The sequence below is a fragment of the Danio aesculapii genome, chromosome 23, assembly GCF_903798145.1.
Source record: "Danio aesculapii chromosome 23, fDanAes4.1, whole genome shotgun sequence".
In the NCBI taxonomy this organism is placed as follows: Eukaryota; Metazoa; Chordata; class Actinopteri; order Cypriniformes; family Danionidae; genus Danio; species Danio aesculapii.
This window is the reverse complement of record NC_079457.1, coordinates 16,733,595-16,752,148: the sequence shown is the minus strand read 5'-3', so window position 1 is coordinate 16,752,148 and position 18,554 is coordinate 16,733,595. Positions and strand designations below refer to the sequence as shown.

At 35.2% G+C, this 18,554-nt stretch overlaps 1 protein-coding gene across 10 annotated transcripts in view; it reads right to left on the bottom strand.

Moving 5' to 3' along the window:
- Window positions 1-18,554, bottom strand: part of eya4 (EYA transcriptional coactivator and phosphatase 4) — a 69,475-nt gene that overhangs the window by 18,885 nt on the left and 32,036 nt on the right. For 2 of the 10 annotated variants that reach the window (XM_056449021.1, XM_056449020.1), the window contains exons 5-13: window positions 16,496-16,579; window positions 16,216-16,293; window positions 10,602-10,668; window positions 10,302-10,444; window positions 9,439-9,588; window positions 6,869-6,945; window positions 4,824-4,998; window positions 3,959-4,095; window positions 3,773-3,856 (exon numbers count right to left, since the gene is read on the bottom strand). In XM_056449021.1, the coding sequence (XP_056304996.1) occupies window positions 3,773-3,856; window positions 3,959-4,095; window positions 4,824-4,998; window positions 6,869-6,945; window positions 9,439-9,588; window positions 10,302-10,444; window positions 10,602-10,668; window positions 16,216-16,293; window positions 16,496-16,579 (995 nt within the window). The remainder of the gene's footprint in view (window positions 1-3,772; window positions 3,857-3,958; window positions 4,096-4,823; window positions 4,999-6,868; window positions 6,946-9,438; window positions 9,589-10,301; window positions 10,445-10,601; window positions 10,669-16,215; window positions 16,294-16,495; window positions 16,580-18,554) is intronic. The other 8 variants (XM_056449023.1, XM_056449025.1, XM_056449026.1 and 5 more) reach the window with 6 other exon arrangements.

Sequence of the window (18,554 nt, the reverse complement as noted above, 5' to 3'; positions counted from 1 at the left end):
TAGAAACGGCTTCTATTTCTTGAGCTGAACAACAGAAAACTCACAATGATCACCTCAGGTACACCTCATGTGCTTTATTCAGTGTTAAATACTAACAATGTGAGTTTGAATGCCATTTTACATGACATTTATTGCCTACTACTAAAAGCAGCAGCAGATAGTTCACCTCACATCTTGAAAATAAAATGAAACCGTCTGAAATTGAACATCTCAGTGATTCAGCATCTACATTTAATAATGTTAAAGATGTTTAATATGTATTAACTAGATTATAAACTTTACTATTTTGCGAGAGTGCACTATTCTGTGCTTCTGAATGGATTTAATTAAATTTCTGTTGTGTTTTGTCTGGTGCAAACAGCTAAATTGCTTATCACTGCAAATCTCGTCATGTAGCGTGTTGTAAGGACACACGGTTACAATGTAACCTGCTCACCTAATGTTTACGTTCATGATATTTATATTATTTGTTTATTAATTATTAACCTCATGTGGAACTCTGAATCTGCGTCTCATTTCAGAGTCTGTTACTGTCCACCAGCATTTCGGTAATGGGTGCATGCTTTAGGAACCTTTCTAAATGGATGAATAAAATACGCGGTTTTCCACCAAGGCAACCCGGGTTATGAAGGGTGCTGAAATATAACTGGCATTGGGCGGGTTAAAATAACCAAAACAAAGACATTCCGCCAGGTAACAGACATTTTCAAAGCAGAAAATCTGACTTCAGCATTGTTTTTCAGATAAACTTTAAAAAAAAAACGTACATCCAGCACCTTTAATTTCTACAGATTAATTTTTTTTATTTTCTCCTATAAAAAAATATGTAATTAATAAAATATCTTCATATTTTGATTTAGAATTGAATGTGTATTCAAAACATGGAAAAAAACACAATTTAAAAGTATTTATTCACCGCTATATGAAGCATTTTTTATATATTTAATCCCTGCTTCCATCAAATGATTACAGACACTACACTTGTCACAGACCATCAGACATTCTCACCCTTCACACACACACACACACACACACACACACACACTGTTTCTGTGAAGACGGGAAGGGCACCCAGCTGTAAAAATCATCATATGTGATGGAGTTTGTTGGCTCAGAGCTGATTGGCTGAGACAGTGAACGAGAATAGAAAACCACACACACACACACACACACACGCATGCACGGAGACAGTTAATGGCGAATCTGACAGAGATTGGAAATGATGATTCAACTGTTTGAAAATGTTTCAACTTAATCTAAGCATACATTTAAAAATAATTGAGGCCATTTTTTTCCCCGTCAAAATAAACAATTCAAGACATGCTGGCGCAGAACTGCTTTTCCCACTAGTGAGCTGCTTATTTCACAATCATGCCGGTGATAAATCTATAGATCAGTGTGTGCTGGTGCTTCAGCGTGACAGCATGTGCAGTGTGTGTGTGTGTGACGGGAGTGCCTAAGAACGGAGGCTTTTCATCGTCACAGAGTCTGCAGAAATAGACGCAGAGCCGTGAATAGCCGCAGCTGTCTCTGCGTCTCTCACCAACTGAACGACAAGAAATGAGGGAAGGTGTCAGAAGAAGTCTGACGCTCCACACTCCTCAAACCCGGCCATCACTCTCTGCTGAATCCAATCACTCTGTTCTTCTGCTATATGACTATGACAGAAGCAAACACTTGAGGGAGTCCAAATATTCAGATTTGACATTTTCCACTGCATTCTGGAGAAATGATTTCTGTTGGGCTTTTTAAGATCATTAAACTCCATTTTAGAAGAAAATTCTATTTTTGTTCTTCTGCTTCAATTTTTCTTTAATTCAGTGCATTTCTTGCCATTATTTGTGATGAAATCTCAATATGTACATAAGGGGTGAGCAGGTGCACATGCACAAACAAAATGTCAAATGCACCAGTGAGATTATTTCAGATTTTCATACCGAATGAACTAGGGTTGTGCAATTTGGGGAAAATATCTAATTGCAATATTTTTATTTATTTTATTTATTATTTATTTATTTGTTTTTGACAGATATTGCGATTTCGATTTGATTTGCAATTTAATTTTGTAGTCAAGCTTCAGCACAATTATTTGTATTGTCGCTTCTTACTGCTAAATGCAGTGAGTGTTATTTAAAAAAAAGGAACTAGTTGGCGCAATAGCCTAGTGGTTAACGCGCCGACATATGGTGCAGTAGCACATCAGGGCGTCCCGAGTTTGAATCCCGGCTTGAGAACATTTTCCTACCCTACCCCCCTCTCTCTCTCTCTCCAACTTCGCTTCCTTTCTCAATACTGTCCTATCTAATAATGGCAAAAAAGGCCAAAAATTAATCTTAAAAAAAAAGGAACTGGAAAGATATTTATTTCAACATTTATTTAAGTTTGTTTTTAAATATTCAAAAATTAAGCACAAATTTTTCTCTAGAGCAAGCAGTAATCTCAAACTAACATGGCTGATAAGAGGAATATTGAAAAGTTCTGATTGGGCAGAATGAAAGTGTGCTCACTCAATAGACACTAGTAAGACTATCACACACAGACAGCAGTCACGCATTTGCTCTGTGTTGGAGAAATAATACAAATATACTCCATATACGCCTCTTGTGATAACCTAATTACATTGTTTCAAACTGCGATTGCGATTTGATTTCGATTAATTAACAGCCCTAAAATGTACAATCAACATTTTAGATCGACTAGTAGATAAGAAAATTATCCGAACTGAAAGCATAAGTCCAGGTTATGATTGTAAGTCTCAACAAACTACAAAACTTTGATTTAATTCACTGACGTAGTTTAAATTATTATTATTAAAAACATTTTTAAACATAAAAAGTTTACACTTTTCCTTTTAAAATTACTTAAAAACTATTCCTATTGTCATTACAATTTAAACAGTAGGTTTGAAAACTTACATTTACATAAATGTATTTAGAGAAAAATTTAATGTAAATGTTAGTATAAGTTAGCTTTGACAGCGTGATATAAAATAATTGCATTTTCATTTAATACTGGTGTTATTGCACTTACATTTAAAAAAGTAAATACATATACAGTGATATTATTATTGCTTATTATAAACATATTATAGAATCTTGTGTTATTTTTGGTGTTATTCTAGAGTCAGATATGACAGTAGTCATGTCAAAGCAGTAAGTATATCGGCAAACTATCATCTCAAAAACATGTGCCTTTACAGAATGAGCACTGTGCTATGTCTGACAGATCACACTATTATGTCTTTCTTTTCTTTTTCATTCTTCTTAAACGTGTTTTAACACATTTTAATAATTTTTTATCTGCTTTTAATCACTTTTATTACTTGTTTTTATTTTCTTACACTTGTCTCTTTTATTCCTGTTTATGTAAACCACTTAACTGCCACTGTGTATGAAATGTGCTATATAAATTTGCTGAGCATTGCCATGCCTATTAACACAGAGACAAAATCATTATTGCTTTCAATAAACTAGCACTCTGAAACCTGTTTTCAGATGGGGGTGTTAACTGAAGACGGGTATTTTTTTTTGTGAACCAACAACCAACTGAGTGTACTACCCAATGCTGTTTAAAGGAAAGTAAGGAATGTCATCAGAAAGACAGATTTCTGTGAGTGGATCAGCTTGTGTAAACCAATTGAGTCTTTTCTCAGACACATGAGAACTATTTAAAGTGTTAACAAAACCCTACATGTTTTCAGTTGGCTAAGAATGAGAGGGCACGTATTGTAGCTAAAACGATATACGTGCACAGTATGTGTGTTTGCTCTCACCTTGCCATACTTCTGTGCATAGGAGCCAGTGAGGAGTGAGTGAAACACAATGATCGTCTCGTCCAGATCCCAAACAAACACCCTCTGTAGAAACAACACAAACATGTTTGATCTCAGTAAACAAACAATTCTATAAATATCCATCCATCCATCCATCCATCCATCCATCCATCCATCTGAACATACCTCAAGGTCACTGTCAGGTGGTGGGGAGGGGTTGTTCTTTCTGCCCCGCCCTCTTGCTTTAGCCCCACCCCCTCTGCAGGCTCGGTCCTCCATCTCCTTGATGGGTGTAGACGGGCTCTGCCCCGCCTCAAACTCACCTACAAATGGTGAATCAAGGAACATTTATGAGACAATCAAAAGCTTTTAAAAGCTCCTTTCTTGGCATGCTTGCCTGCACTGGAGCATTCAGGAAAACACAGAAAAAAAGTCTTGTAAAATACAGAAATAAAGATAATGTGATGCTGTTCCCTGAATTGAATCAGTGGATCTAAAATGAAAGCATGTACAGTCTCGTGTTTTTTTATTTTACATAAGTCATGAAAGTGGGAAATTGGCACGTCTCGTATAACTTTGTCTGTGAGCAAATGCACTGTAATGAACTCTGCTGAACAGCAGCCAATCTAAATCACTGAGAAATGCAGCTTTAGGACCCCACTGAATTTTAGGCCTGCTGGATAAAACCCCCAATCACCATCGCTCTATCTAACATAATCAACAACTACAGGACACAAAACCTTCATGCCAAAAGTCCTGCAACAGAACATTCAAACATCCATTCTGAATTTCAGCTGCGCCGCTTGCTGCTCCGTTTGAATGATTGACTTTAAACTACAATGGCAGTGTTCCCGTTTTTGACACATAACAGACACAAGCAGAGATTTTGATTTTGGTTTTTGCATTTTATCACAAATACTACATGTGCCACGATACTGCCAGAAGTGTTCTGGTCACTTTAGCTTTTTGCCAAGTTAAAAAAAACAAACATTTATTTCGTTTTTTACAAGTTCAAGTGAAAAGAGAAACACTGAAACTGATTGGTGCTTACTTGGATTGAGGTCAGCTGCTTGTCCTGTCATGATGGGGTCTTGCAGCTGATAGGTGGAGACTGAACCTGTGCCATCCAATGAGCTGTTAGATGTCATATAGGAGCCGTAGGAGGAGGTGGAGTAATACTGAGCATACTGATTCTGCCCAAAAGCTGTGTATGAGGGATATTCCTGCTACAGACAAACAAAAAAAAAAAGGTTGATTAGAATATAGAACAATCATTTAAATGCATGACAAACTGTTGTTCTAACATTCATTATCATCACTGGGAATTTTGTATTTTACTTTTTACATTTAATTTTGTTCAAACTTTTGAATATAATATTTAGGTTTTATGGCTATTTATACATCAGTTTATAAATGTTTGCATTTTGTATTTTGTTAAAAAAACTGATATCATGAATACATTTAATTATTTTTTACTTAAATATTAATGTAGGGACATTTTGTCTTGAAAATAACAACTTAAAAAGACTTCTACTTTACCTATTTATTTTAGGGCTTCAATTATCATCAAATAATTCAAGTTCAGTAAGTCAAGTTTTATCTATTAAGTTAGAATATTTGTTTTAAAAAAAAGCTAAGCTAAACATTTGTATAAAAATGTATTTTCAGCTTTTAAAATACATTTTGGTCTGTCCCTATATACCGGTCAACTCTTTTAAAGGCATAAAACACTGATTGAAAAACTCTGGAAAGAAGGCATTGAAGGATGACAATTTCTCTCATCCATCCATCCATCCATCCATCCATCCATCCATCCATCTATCTATCTACCTATCTATCTATCTATCTATCTATCTATCTATCTATCTATCTATCTATCTATCTATCTATCTATCTATCTATCTATCTATCTATCTATCTATCTATCTATCTATCTATCTATCTATCTATCTATCTATCTATCTATCTATCTATCTATCTATCTATCTATCTATCTTATTTGATTATTTAAATGTTACTCAAAGGCCTTTAATGGGCTTTTAATGTCAAATTAGTGATATAAAGTGACATTGCCATAATTAAAGTTTTATAAAGCACATAGCAGGTGATATGATTGGTCTCTCACCTGCAATCATCGATAAACTAATCAGATTAATCCAAACCTACGACAAATAACCCATTTCACGTTACTTATCTTTGCTTTTGAAGAATCACCCCGTCCGCCCTATCTCCCCCTTTCCTCATTTACCAGGGGGAGTTCTCGAGAACTACTTGATCTCAGACCCCTATACATGCAAATTGACCAGGTGGGAGCCCCTCAGAGCTCAGGGTTCTCTCCTGGGACAGCATGCTAAAACTGCTATTAGTATCAAGTAATATCTAAGTGTGAACTCTTGAAAAGGTCAATGTACACTCAATGAACTAATGCAATCATTCATTCGTTTTTTGTAGCCAATGTACAGTGAATGAAATAAACACTACAGTTTGACAGCTAGCTTTATAATTTAGCATAACCTGAAAAGAATATAGGTTTTCTGTTCATCTTGAATAAAGAAGAAAGAGAGGGAGTTAATAATCGGGGGAACAATAAAGGGAGAAGAGAAGAAGCAATAGGACTGGAACGAGTTCTGGCTCCTCCACACAGGGCTTTTTATCACTCCCTGACTCCTCTTGTATCTTTGAGAGAGAGCGTTTTACATGTGGATCTCTTACGGGAGGCGACTCTAAAGCTGTCACTGACTCACTCGCTCAAGAACGGCGCAGTAAAAAGCTCTCCGAGAAACTTCCCTACTGCGTTCACTCTCATTTCATCCTAATTCTGCTTACTCCTTCATTTCAACCATCACCAGAGCCTTGCTTTGTTTACACAGCTAAATTCATCAGTGGGAGTCTCAGTGTAGTACAGTCCTTTTCTTTGGCAGCACTTTTAATCATAAAAGTTTAGGGAAACATTAAGTCCTAAAAGCATCAATTCTCTTGGATGAAGGATGGTGACCTGTTCTCTGAGGCCTAAGCTGTTTTGTAAAGACTGGTCTGGTGCTGAACTCTGACGTTATTGGTGTTTGTGTGCATTCATCTGTGCATGTGCAGTTGTACCTGTTGTGTGGTGAAATTTCCTGGGTTGGAGTTGTTGGAAGTGTAGAGACCAGGAGAGGTTGTGAAACCTGAACCTGCTGAGAGAGATTGAAAATACTATGTCAATATTTAAATGAATGTAAGTTGTGATAGTGACTTGCAGCTGGCATCACCAAAAAGCAAAACATCCAAATAGATAAACTATAGATCTTTTATTACTATTTAGCTGTTCCAAACCAGTATGCTGTTGATTGTTTCAATTCAATTCAAGTTTCTTTGTGTAGTGCTTTTTACAATAATTGAATTTTCAAAGCAGCTTTACAAAAGGTGCACATTACTGCATAGCAATCAAATTAAGTTAAAGATACAATCAAATTTATGTTATTATATACAGACATAGTTAACCTGTAATTTTATAAGATATGCACTTACCGGCCACTTTATTAGGTACACCTGTCCAACTCGTTAACGCCAATTTATAATCAGCTAATTACATGACAGCAACTCAATGCATTTAGGCATGTAGACATGGCGATCTGCTGCAGTTCAAACTGAGCATCAGAATGTGGAAGAAAGGTGGTTTAGGTGACTTTGAACGTGGCATGGTTATTGGTCCCAGACAGGCTGGCCTGAGTATTTCAGAAACTGCTGATCTGGGATTTTCACGCACAACTACCTCTAGGGTTTACAGAGAATGGTCCAAAAAAGGGAAAATATCCAGTGAGTGGCAGTTCTGTGGGCGCAAATGCCTTGTTGATGCCAGAGGTCAGAGGAGAATGGCCAGACTGGTTCGAACTGATAGAAAGGCAACAGTAACTCAAATAACCACTCGTTACAACCGAGATATGCAGAAGAGCATCTCTGAACGCACAACAAGTCCAACCTTGAGGCGGATGGGCTTCAGCAGCAGAAGTGCCATGTCATAAAGCATGAATCATATGAGTCTGAAGGCAAAAGGGGGTCCAACCCGGTACTAGTAAGGTGTACCTAATAAAGTGAAGGTGAGTGTATAATGCTTCAAATGTTCAACTTAAGTCAAATTTATTCTTAATTAGGCTTGTATGTTCAACTGAAAATGTAATCTTTTTCTATTTCAACCAAATATTTACAATGCATTTTTTATCTCTGAATGCACAACACATCCAACCTTGAGGCAGATGGGCTACAGCAGCAGAAGACCACACCGGGTGGCATTTCTGTCAGCTAAGAACAAGAAACTGAGGCTACAATTCACACAAGCTGTGTGAGCATAACCATGTCCATCCTTTTATGACCGCAGTGTACCCATCTTCTGATGGCTACTTCCAGCAGGATAAACCGGCCTACAGTGCGAATCATCTCAGACTGGCTTCTTTAACATGACCATGAGTTCACTGTACTCAAACAGCCTCCACAGTCACCAAATCTCAATCCAATAGAGGAATGGGCACGTGATGGAACGGGAGATTGGCATCATGGATGTGCAGCTGACAAATCTGCAGCAACTTCCTGATGCTATCATGCCAATATGAACCAAATCTCTGAGGAATATTTCCAGTACCTTGCTGATCTATGCCACAAAGGATTAAGGCTGTTCTGAGGGCAAAAGGGGGTCCAACTCTCTAATAGTAAGGTGAACCTATTAAAGTGACTGGTGAGTGTAGGTGATGTCTATGTGTACATGTTTAATGAAGTGTATTTGTGTACTAAGTGTATGTGTTGTCCTTGAAGTCCTCAATTAGTTTCTTCAATTCAAAAATTGTTGATTGGTTTCTTGATTATTTGACACACAGTCAAGTCTCAAAACATTCAAGCATTAAAAAGTATCAAATAATGCAATAAATACCATAATGGTTGCCTATAATAATAATTGTTCATTATGTTCTTCTGAAGACGTAATGGTTTGTGTAAGACAGATTTTTCTTTGATAATTACCAGTTTTATTTTAATACCGTTTATATACTTTTAGTTTCTATTAGCAGTTTTTTATGATCAGTATTTATTGCAGTTTTTCTATGTAGCAGTTTTAGTTATGTGCTTTTGTCATTTATTATTAGCTATTGTTTCAAATAATTACATTTATTATTGCTATATTTTTTTGGTTTATTATTCCCCCAAGGCACATTTTTTATTAGTTTAGTTTATGATAATATCCCAGATAAGCACAACCAGAAAAAATAGAGCAAATGGCATAAAATCTGAACTAGATCAAATCATATAGTTTAAAATAAACTTAAACATTGTACATAACCCATATGAACAAGTCTGATGTTTTATTTATTACTCAGATTTTATAAAAAATAGTTCCATTTATTGTATAATGCATAATGATTATTTAGCAATGTCTACTATAATGTGTCTGAGAATATATTACATGTATAAATGCAAATAATGATAACAATGACATTTTTAGGTGATCTGCACCATTAAATACATCAAATTCATGTCAAAAATGCACAATACATATAACAGATTAGCTGATCTTATTTTTGATTATTATTGTCTTCTTATTAGCACAAGGAAGAGGCTTATTTTGACAATAATTCTGCTTTAAAAAGAAATATTGTGTTCTAAATGGCCATTTGTGTAGCATACACGTATAATATGTATACCTGGCATCTGATAGGGTGAGTAGGCTGTCTGTCCCGGCTGAGGGGTGGTAAATCCAGGGCTATAGCTGAGCCCTGACTGCAGGGTTGATTGGGTCTGTGTAAGCCCTCCTTCTGTCTTTATCCCTGGCAACATCACCCCCAAATCTGTAGCTCAAGATCAAGAGAGTGGACCTGTCAATCAAACTACACACTAAAAGCCCTTTTGCATGATTCTACATCAACATTTGCATGAAGTACAGTCAATTCTAAGCTATATTATCACAATTGCAGAGTCATACATATGTACAAAAAACATGCATGTACAAAAATGAAATTGAAAAACAATTTGAAAAACATGCATGTACTCTTGAAATTGATTTGATTGGTTTATTGAAGTCAAAAAATCGGCACACTGCCACTTTAGCTCTCTAAAGACAATTTTAATATTAAAATTAAATAATATTATTAGTTTATTTACAGTTTCTCTAGAGATGTATAGATTTATAGATATGCCTTAGAGCAATATATATATATTTTTTTCGTCATCCTGTAAACTACTGATGACATTTCTTCCAAATGTAAAATAAAAATGTCACTAATGCAAGCATTTTGTACATAAAAAAGTGCCATGTTTTCAGATGTTTCAGATTTTCAGGACACAAGATTAATCTTATAACTAAATAAATAAAGAAAAGTATTTTTTAAAATATTCTGGCCGACTGTAATTTTTAAAACATGCTCTGAATGGCAATATAATATAAGATAATTTTAGGATTAAACTAATATTAACATTTTACTCAAACCCATCAGTATCTAGTAAATCCGGATAAACAGTAAAGTGATCTCTTAATGTTTATATATAAAAACAATGGCAAAAGACCTACCATAGGTGGAAAGGCCGTAGGGTGGAGTCGTTTGCGAGTAGGGCGTGTAAACTGTTGACTGCTGCATGCTGCTGAACTGTGATTGGCCCGTGTAGGCTGACATGGGCGGAGCCACAGGGGTAGACAGGATGTGAGGGTAAGGCCTGCCAATCAAACACAATCACAACATTCATTTGATTAGATCAAGGGTCGCAACCATGTCATAAAATGCCATTATTAATTTGCCTTGTTCATAACTCTGGTGAGCCTTAGAGTAAATGGTTTTAGTGTTTATGTAAATTATTCATAAACGTGTCTCACTTTGAAGGGTAGAGAGGAGGTGAATACTGGTGTGCCGGCCGGGGACTGAATCCACTGCTGCTTATAACTATATAAATGTAAAGAAAATAAAAAGAAATTAGCTGGAGAAACTAAATCATTTTTACATGCACAATGGCACACACACACTTAAACACTGGGATGTATCCGCAGTCAGGACTGTATGTCAGTTGTCGTTGGACTGAATGTGTAATTTATTGCACATCACAACCATAAAATAAAATGTGCGCTGGACTTCTTCCAATTGAAGAGAATTTGCCAAGAGTCTTCAGTTCAAATTCAAACACACACATATATACACACTGTTTTGATTGACAGTTCACAGCCTTTCTCAGCAGCTGGATTCAATTTAACAAACAGCAGAAAAAAATAACAGGAACTATTCTCTCAAAAACCTTCCACTACATCAAAGAATATGCTTGTTCCTCTTGCTGCCTTCCTTCTTTTCCTCTTCTCTCTCCTTGAGATGCAAAAACTAAATTTGGCACTTGCTTGTCCTTCCTTTGATAAAACGTTGCCCAATTCCCCTCATTCATTTAATCAATGTTTGTTCTTATTTTTCAATAAAATGTCTGAATGGTATTTTTGAAAAAAAAAGAAGAAGACTTTTTATGACTATGACTTTCTTTATTGTCTTTGGCTGCAATTTACCAACTTATCTTTGGCTTCAGCACATAATTACATCAACATTCACATCACATATCAGCAGTGTTGGGCGAGCTACAGTACTTGAAAAATGTAGTGAGCTAAGCTATTAGCTACTCTACTTAAAATGTAGAACTACACTAAAAGCTAACCTCTGGGAAATGTTACAAGCTTAGCTAAAAGCTACTTGGAAAAGTAGCTTAGCTACATCTAAGCTATTTCTGCAATTTTCATTTTTAAATTGAAGCAACTTAGTGATCAATAAAACTGCCAATAAAACATATGAGGTATAATTGTTCAGTTCAATTATTTATTGCAAATATTATGCTGTACCTAACTGAAACAAATCATAGTATATGACAGCAAAAACAAAAATGAAAAAATCTAATAAAACCAGGTGTTACACATATAAAATACTATAGTAATTTGTAGTAAAGGGAAATATTTAGGAATAAGCATTAAATTGTGTGTGTGTATATATATATATATATATATATATATATATATATATATAGCTTTTCATTAATGAATTACACTAATGTTACATAATGTAGTATCATTAGTAACAATCATGAACTAATAGTAATTACCATAGTATTCTTTAGCCTTTACTACAATAAATTATAAATACAAATACAATATATATATATATATATATACATACAGCATCAGAATTAAAGTTATTGCATCTTAACATGTACTTCTCAAGGTATGGTCACGTGGAATACTTCTTCATAAATAAGTCCTCTCCCTCAGTCATCTTTCCATCAAGCAAATTTCTCATGTTAGCCTAACTGATTGGCGACGTCACTGACCAGAGCGAGAGGTGGAAGTAATGCACCAAAAAGTTTGTTGTCGACCACCGTAAAACAGTAAAAAGGAGAAATCGTCATTCTCACTATCACATTGATTTACTTTACGTTAGATATCGGCATCATAGCTCTGTGAATGTTGTTGCTGTCACTTATTGATCCATGATCAGTAAATGTAGCTTGTGTGGACGCTACTGCAGTACTTGTCTAAAAAAATCTTTGCTGCTAAAAAGTTATTTGATTTAGAAAGTAGCGACGCTATCGCCACGCTACCGAGAAATGTAGTTAAGCTAGTAGCGTCACTACTTGTAGCGACGCTACTACCCAACACTGCATATCACAAAAAGTACACAAATACATTCAATACCATCACATAAATTACATTAACAAAAGCAATTAAACTTATTAAAGTTTGTTTTAAGAGAATTTATCCAAAATCTACAACCCCAAATAAGAAAAAAGTTGGGACAGTATAGAAAACGCAAATAAAAACGAAAGTAATGATTTCTAAATTTACTTTGACTTGTATTTCATTGCAGACAATACAACAACATTATGTAATGTGTTCCTCATGATTGTTTTTTTTTTCTCTCCAATGTTGGTTCTTGTAACACAAATGCCTAAAAAGTTGGGACAGTAAAGCATTTACTACTTTGTAATGTTGCCATTCCTTTCACAACATTTAAAATATATTTAGGGATTGAAGACACCAACTGATAAAGACATTCAGGTGTAATTTTGTACCATTCTTCCATTAAACAAGCCCTAAGATGGGAAACAGTACAGGGTCTTTGTTTTCGTATTTTGCAGTTCAAAAGGTGCCACACATTCTCTATTGGAGACAGGTCAGGACTGCAGGCAGGCCAGTCAAGTACTTGTTTCCACGTCCTCTGCAGCCAGGACTTTGTAATGGGTTTTTGCATTGTCTTGCAATCCTCGGTCAATTTTGCTCCCAAAGAACTAGACCTTTCTTGGATGCTGTTTTTATATCAAATCGTAATTACAATCACCTGTTAACATCACATCATTTAACCAATTAATCTGATTACTAGCCCTAAACTGCTCCTGTCTCAACTTATTATTTTTTTTGGAATGTGTTGCAGGTCTGAATGACAGGAAAGAATGTATATTTACAAATGAAATGAAGTTTACCGAGCAAAACATGAAATTCTTTGTGTTCATATTGTCTGCAACTACAAGTCAAAGTAAATTTGGAAATCACTACTCTTTTTATTTGTGTTCTCCATACTGTCCCAACCTTTTCTGATTTGGGGTTGTAAAAAAGACTTTTATGCTATAGATACATTCTTATGACATCTCTTTAATATAGATATATAAAACTATAGATATATTTTCTGAAAACAAGCCTCTATATTCAATTTATAGTAATGTAGGCATCATTTAAAATCACTGAGGTAAATTATATAATAAAAAAATTTTTCTTTCCATAAAATGTTATGCTTATAATGAAAACAAACAAACAAAACATGTTTTAGTTTGTTTTATACACCACAAACATTAATGTTCACCTTATTTGATTATTTAATACCAGTGGGATAAAATATGTTTTACTTTTTTATATCTTTAAACAAACAACAAGCAAATTAATGGTACTACATCTCAGTGTTTACAAAATAATGAAGGAGTGCTGCTGTTTTGAACACTGATAATAATAATAGAAAATATTTCTTGAGCATCAAATCATAGAATATTTTCTGATTGATCATGTGACACTGAATACTGGGGTACTTCAAGCTTAAAACAGTATATTACTTATATATTTAATTATAAGCAAAATAATTGAAATAATAAGAGCATGTATAGATCTAAAACTTTTTTAGACTTTAGTTAGTCTAAACGTCATAATTAGTAGTAATTGCAATGTCTAATACTTTCCTTAGGAAGGTGAGCTAGACACTGATTAATGTACTGTAACCAAAAACATATATAGATATTTGGTCACATTTTACTTTAGTGTACAATTCACACTATTAACAAACCATTACTTAAGTCTTTTAGGTCAGTAAGCTACTACTTAGCTGCTTATTAATAGTTAATAATGTAGTAGCTGGGTTTAGCTATTGAGTAGGTTTAGGGACGTAAAATAAGATCATACTTTATAAGTGTTAATAAACAGTTAATATCTTAATAATAAGCAGGTAACAAGCCAGTAGTATGTGGTGTGTTACTTAAAGTGTTACCAGATATTTATATATTTTGCTATTGTATTATGGAGTGTTTCTTAAACTTTTCTATACTCCTCTGATTATAAAATGCTAAATAGTATGTCACTGTACAACAACAGTGATCGGTAATAACGAAAAGTCTAATACAATAAAAATAAAAAGGTCACACAGATCAGAACATTGGCCCGGAGGTAAGTGAATTATCTTTCACCTGAAATGTTTATCTTTTCATCCTTAAATGCGAGGCAAATTTTAGATCACAATAATTTGTTTCCGGGCGACGCTGTGGCACAGTAGGTAGTGCTGTCGCCTCACGGCAAGAAGGTCGCTGGTTCGAGCCTCGGCTGGGTCAGTTGGCATTTCTGTGAGGAGTTTACATTTTCTCCCCGCGTTCGTGTGGGTTTCCTCCAGGTGCTCCAGTTTCCCCCACAAGTCCAAAGACAAGTGGTACAGGTAAATTGGGTAAGATAAATTGTCCATAGTGTATGTGTGTAAATGAGAGTGTATGAGTGTTTCCCCGTCATGGGTTTCAGCTGGAAGGGCATCCGCTGCGTAAAACATGTGCTGGATAAGTTGGTGGTTCATTCCGCTGTGGCGACCCCAGATTAATAAAGGGAGTAAGCCGAAAAGAATATTAATGAATGAATAATTCGTTTGCACTCACATTTACTAGATTCGGATGTTCTTTTTTATTCTGGATGGTAAGGACATTGATTGTAATATCGAGCACATTTTGCGGTATTAAACATGTATTTACAGCAATTTCATCTGGCTCTGAATATTCTTTTAAAAACCCTCACAAAGAATAAACCTCTCAGCTGTCAAAGTTGCAATACCTGCATCATCAGAATAGGATGTTCAACACCACAGTTTCCATTTTTAAAAAAGGTTTGCAATGTTTCTTGGGCCTAAATGCAGCCAAGGTGTATTGGCTGCTAGTAAAAATTAAGTAAAAAAATAAGTAAAAGGTTCTCGTGGTAGAAGTGACTTCTCTAAAAACATTTTAAAAAATCATTAATGTTCTAAAAATGTTTATTAGTAGTGTGAATATATGCATAATACAAGAAAAAAATAGTAGGGATGCACCGATATGGATTTTTTCAGCCGATATCGATAACTCTTTAGATTTGGAGGCTGATAACCGATATATTAGCTGATAATTATAAATATTTCAAAATGTTTGTACAGTGAACAACTGATTTTATTTTAAAAACTTCATAAAAGTTTAAACAGATCTTAAACATAGCATACACAAAGCAAAAAAAGCAATAATTTTAGAATTGCAAGGTGATTATATAGATTTATATTCACGATTTCACATAAATCAGCAGGCCAAAAATAGATTATTTCCTTTTCTTTTCATAGCAAATTAATATGCAACTTGACTGTTGCTTAAAAATAATAGGTTAAATAACAAAACGAGAGGCGGGCAATTCTGTACAATGGCATAATTTATTGACATAAAGATATTGGCCTAATTTTAATGTCAGACCGATAATGACAACATTAAAAATAGCATTTAACGGCCGATAACAATATAGCCGTCGATATATCATGCATCCCTAAAAAAATAGATATATTCATTATATTCTCAGAGTACCTGTCATAAAGTTAATGTTGTCTAAAGATAATTCGATATTTTTACTGAAAATAAGACACACACACATTTTCCACACTTCATATAACCGAGTATTGTCTTCTCTATAGAGACATCAAAATCCACTGTCAGCCTCAGCCTTCTCTGCAGGGGAGCGCATGTACAGAGGCTTTCTCAGTCTTTGAGTGTGTGTGTGTGTGTGTGTGAGCACATTGATCTAAATAAAGAGTTTGTGGCTCTGATGACGTTAGCTCAAGGGCAGTACAAAGATTGAGGGCTCAGAGCTTTCAGCAAGTTCCCAAGCGGGATTATATCAGGCATTCTGAATTCAGCGTGTGTGTGTGTGTGTGTCTTACCTGACCCAGTGTAAGTGTCTAGCCCAGAGTCTCCTGCTGAACTCACGGCTTCACTGCTGTTCAGAGGCTCAGACTTAACTTTAAAAAGAGAGACCAAAAAAACATTTAAGGCATCCTATCAGCTACTCTCAAACCTCTCTAAACTGACTGAAAAAAAAAACTTTGAAAGTAGTGAAGCAACTTTGTGATTCCAAAAAATTAAAGAAGAATAAAAGCACTGCACCCAAACACTCACACACGTGCTGTCATATAAGACACTCCACAAACACATGCAGTATACCATCATTCTTCATACTTGGGGCAGTGGGCGGGGAACTGCAGCCCAGCAGCCAATCAGCCGTGTTTAGAATTGTCATGTTCTCTCCTGGGGGGCGGAGTCAGATGTATAGTGGACTGTATTATCCAGTTAGTTGTAAATATTATGAGTTTAGCACTTACAGTTACCTTAAAACTATTTAGACATGTAATTAGATTGCAATTATCTGAAATATTAAACACAACAAATATATACAACACAATATACAAAATATGTTGCAATAAATTAGCATTTATATTAATAAATTATTCATTCATTCATTCATTTTCCTTCGGTTTAGTCCCTTTATTCATCAGGGGTCCCCACAGTAGAATGAACCGACAACTTATCCAGCATATGTTCAACATAGTTGATGCCCTTCCAGCTGCAACCCAGTACTGGGAAACACCCATACACCCCCATTCACACGCATATATACATTACAGCCAATTTAGATTATTTAATTCACCTATCCCGCATGTCTTTGGACTGTGGGGGAAACAGGAGCACCCAGAGGAAACGCACGCAAACTTGAGGAGAGCATGCAAACTACACAGAAATGCCAACTGACCCAGCTGGGACTCGAACCAGCGACCTTCTTGCTGTGAGGCTAACCACTGAGCCACGTGTCGCCCATTAATAAATGACATTAATGAAATTCATAAACCATTAGTATAAATAATACAGTACTTTATTTTTATATCTATTACTGGTAACACTTTAGTCTAGGTCCCAATTTAGCATATTAACTATTGGTTTATTATCTAATTAAGATATTAATTGTTAATTAATCATTATAAAATATGATCTAATTCTGCGTTCCTAATCCTACCCAAAACATAAATCCAACTTCTACCTGGCTAACTATTAATAAGCAGCTAATTAATAGTTTATTAAGCTAGTAGCGTGGGTTAATGGTCTGTTAACACCATGAATTGTGTCCTTAACTAAAGTGTTACACTATTACTTTATTTTAATATAGTAATTTTAATTTGAAGCACACTTTTCAAGCATAGCCATAAAACATTTTTATATTTCAAATGATAAAGCAATAGTGTCAAAAATGAAGACAAACTGTTTGTATTTTTGGTTGTCATATATTAGTGAATAAATATTATAATTAATCAATAGTCAATGTGATGAAACTACACCTGTGGTTAACCCTTTCTGAACCCTTTCTAATTTGGTTAAGAATAGTTGTCAGAAAGTTATACTTTTTTCTTAAGAGTCGAAACATTATTAATAATAAATATGATTAATATTTATTACAAAGAGATTACAATCATTATTTAAGAGTGAAAGGTTGAATCTGAACCATTGAATAATCAACCCACTGAATTCCTTCATTACACTACCTAACTAAAAAATCTTGTCATCGATTGCAGTTGTAAGAGCAACAAATAATAACTTGACTGCTAGTTTACTATTTCAAAGTGGCAGAAGGTCGATTTTTTCGATGAATCATCTGTTGAACTGCATCCCGATCATCACAAATATTGTAGAAGACCTGGAACCCGCATGGACTCAAGATTCTCACTGAAATCGGTCAAGTTTGGTGAATTAAAAGTCATAGGTTACATTCAGTTTGGGGGCGTGTGAGAGATCTGCAGAGTGGATGGCAAGATCAACAGCCTGAGGTATCAAGACATTTGTGCTGCCCATTACATCACAAACCACAGGAGAGGGCAAATTCTTCAGCAGGATAGCGCTCCTCCTCATACTTCAGCCTCTACATCAAAGTTCCTGAAAGCAAGGAAGGTCAAGGTGCTCCAGGATTGGCCAGCCCAGTCACCAGACATGAACATTATTGAGCATGTCTAGGGTAAGATGGAGGAGGAAGATGAATCCAAGGAGTCTTGATGAACTCTGGGAGTCCTGCAAGAACACTTTCTTTGCCATTCCAGATGACTTTATTAATATGTTATTTGAGTCATTGCAAATATGTATGAATGCAGTCCTCTAAGCTCATGGGAGTCATACACAGTATTAATTCTTTTTCCACTGCACCATGACTTTATATTCTATACTGTACACTATTTCTGTT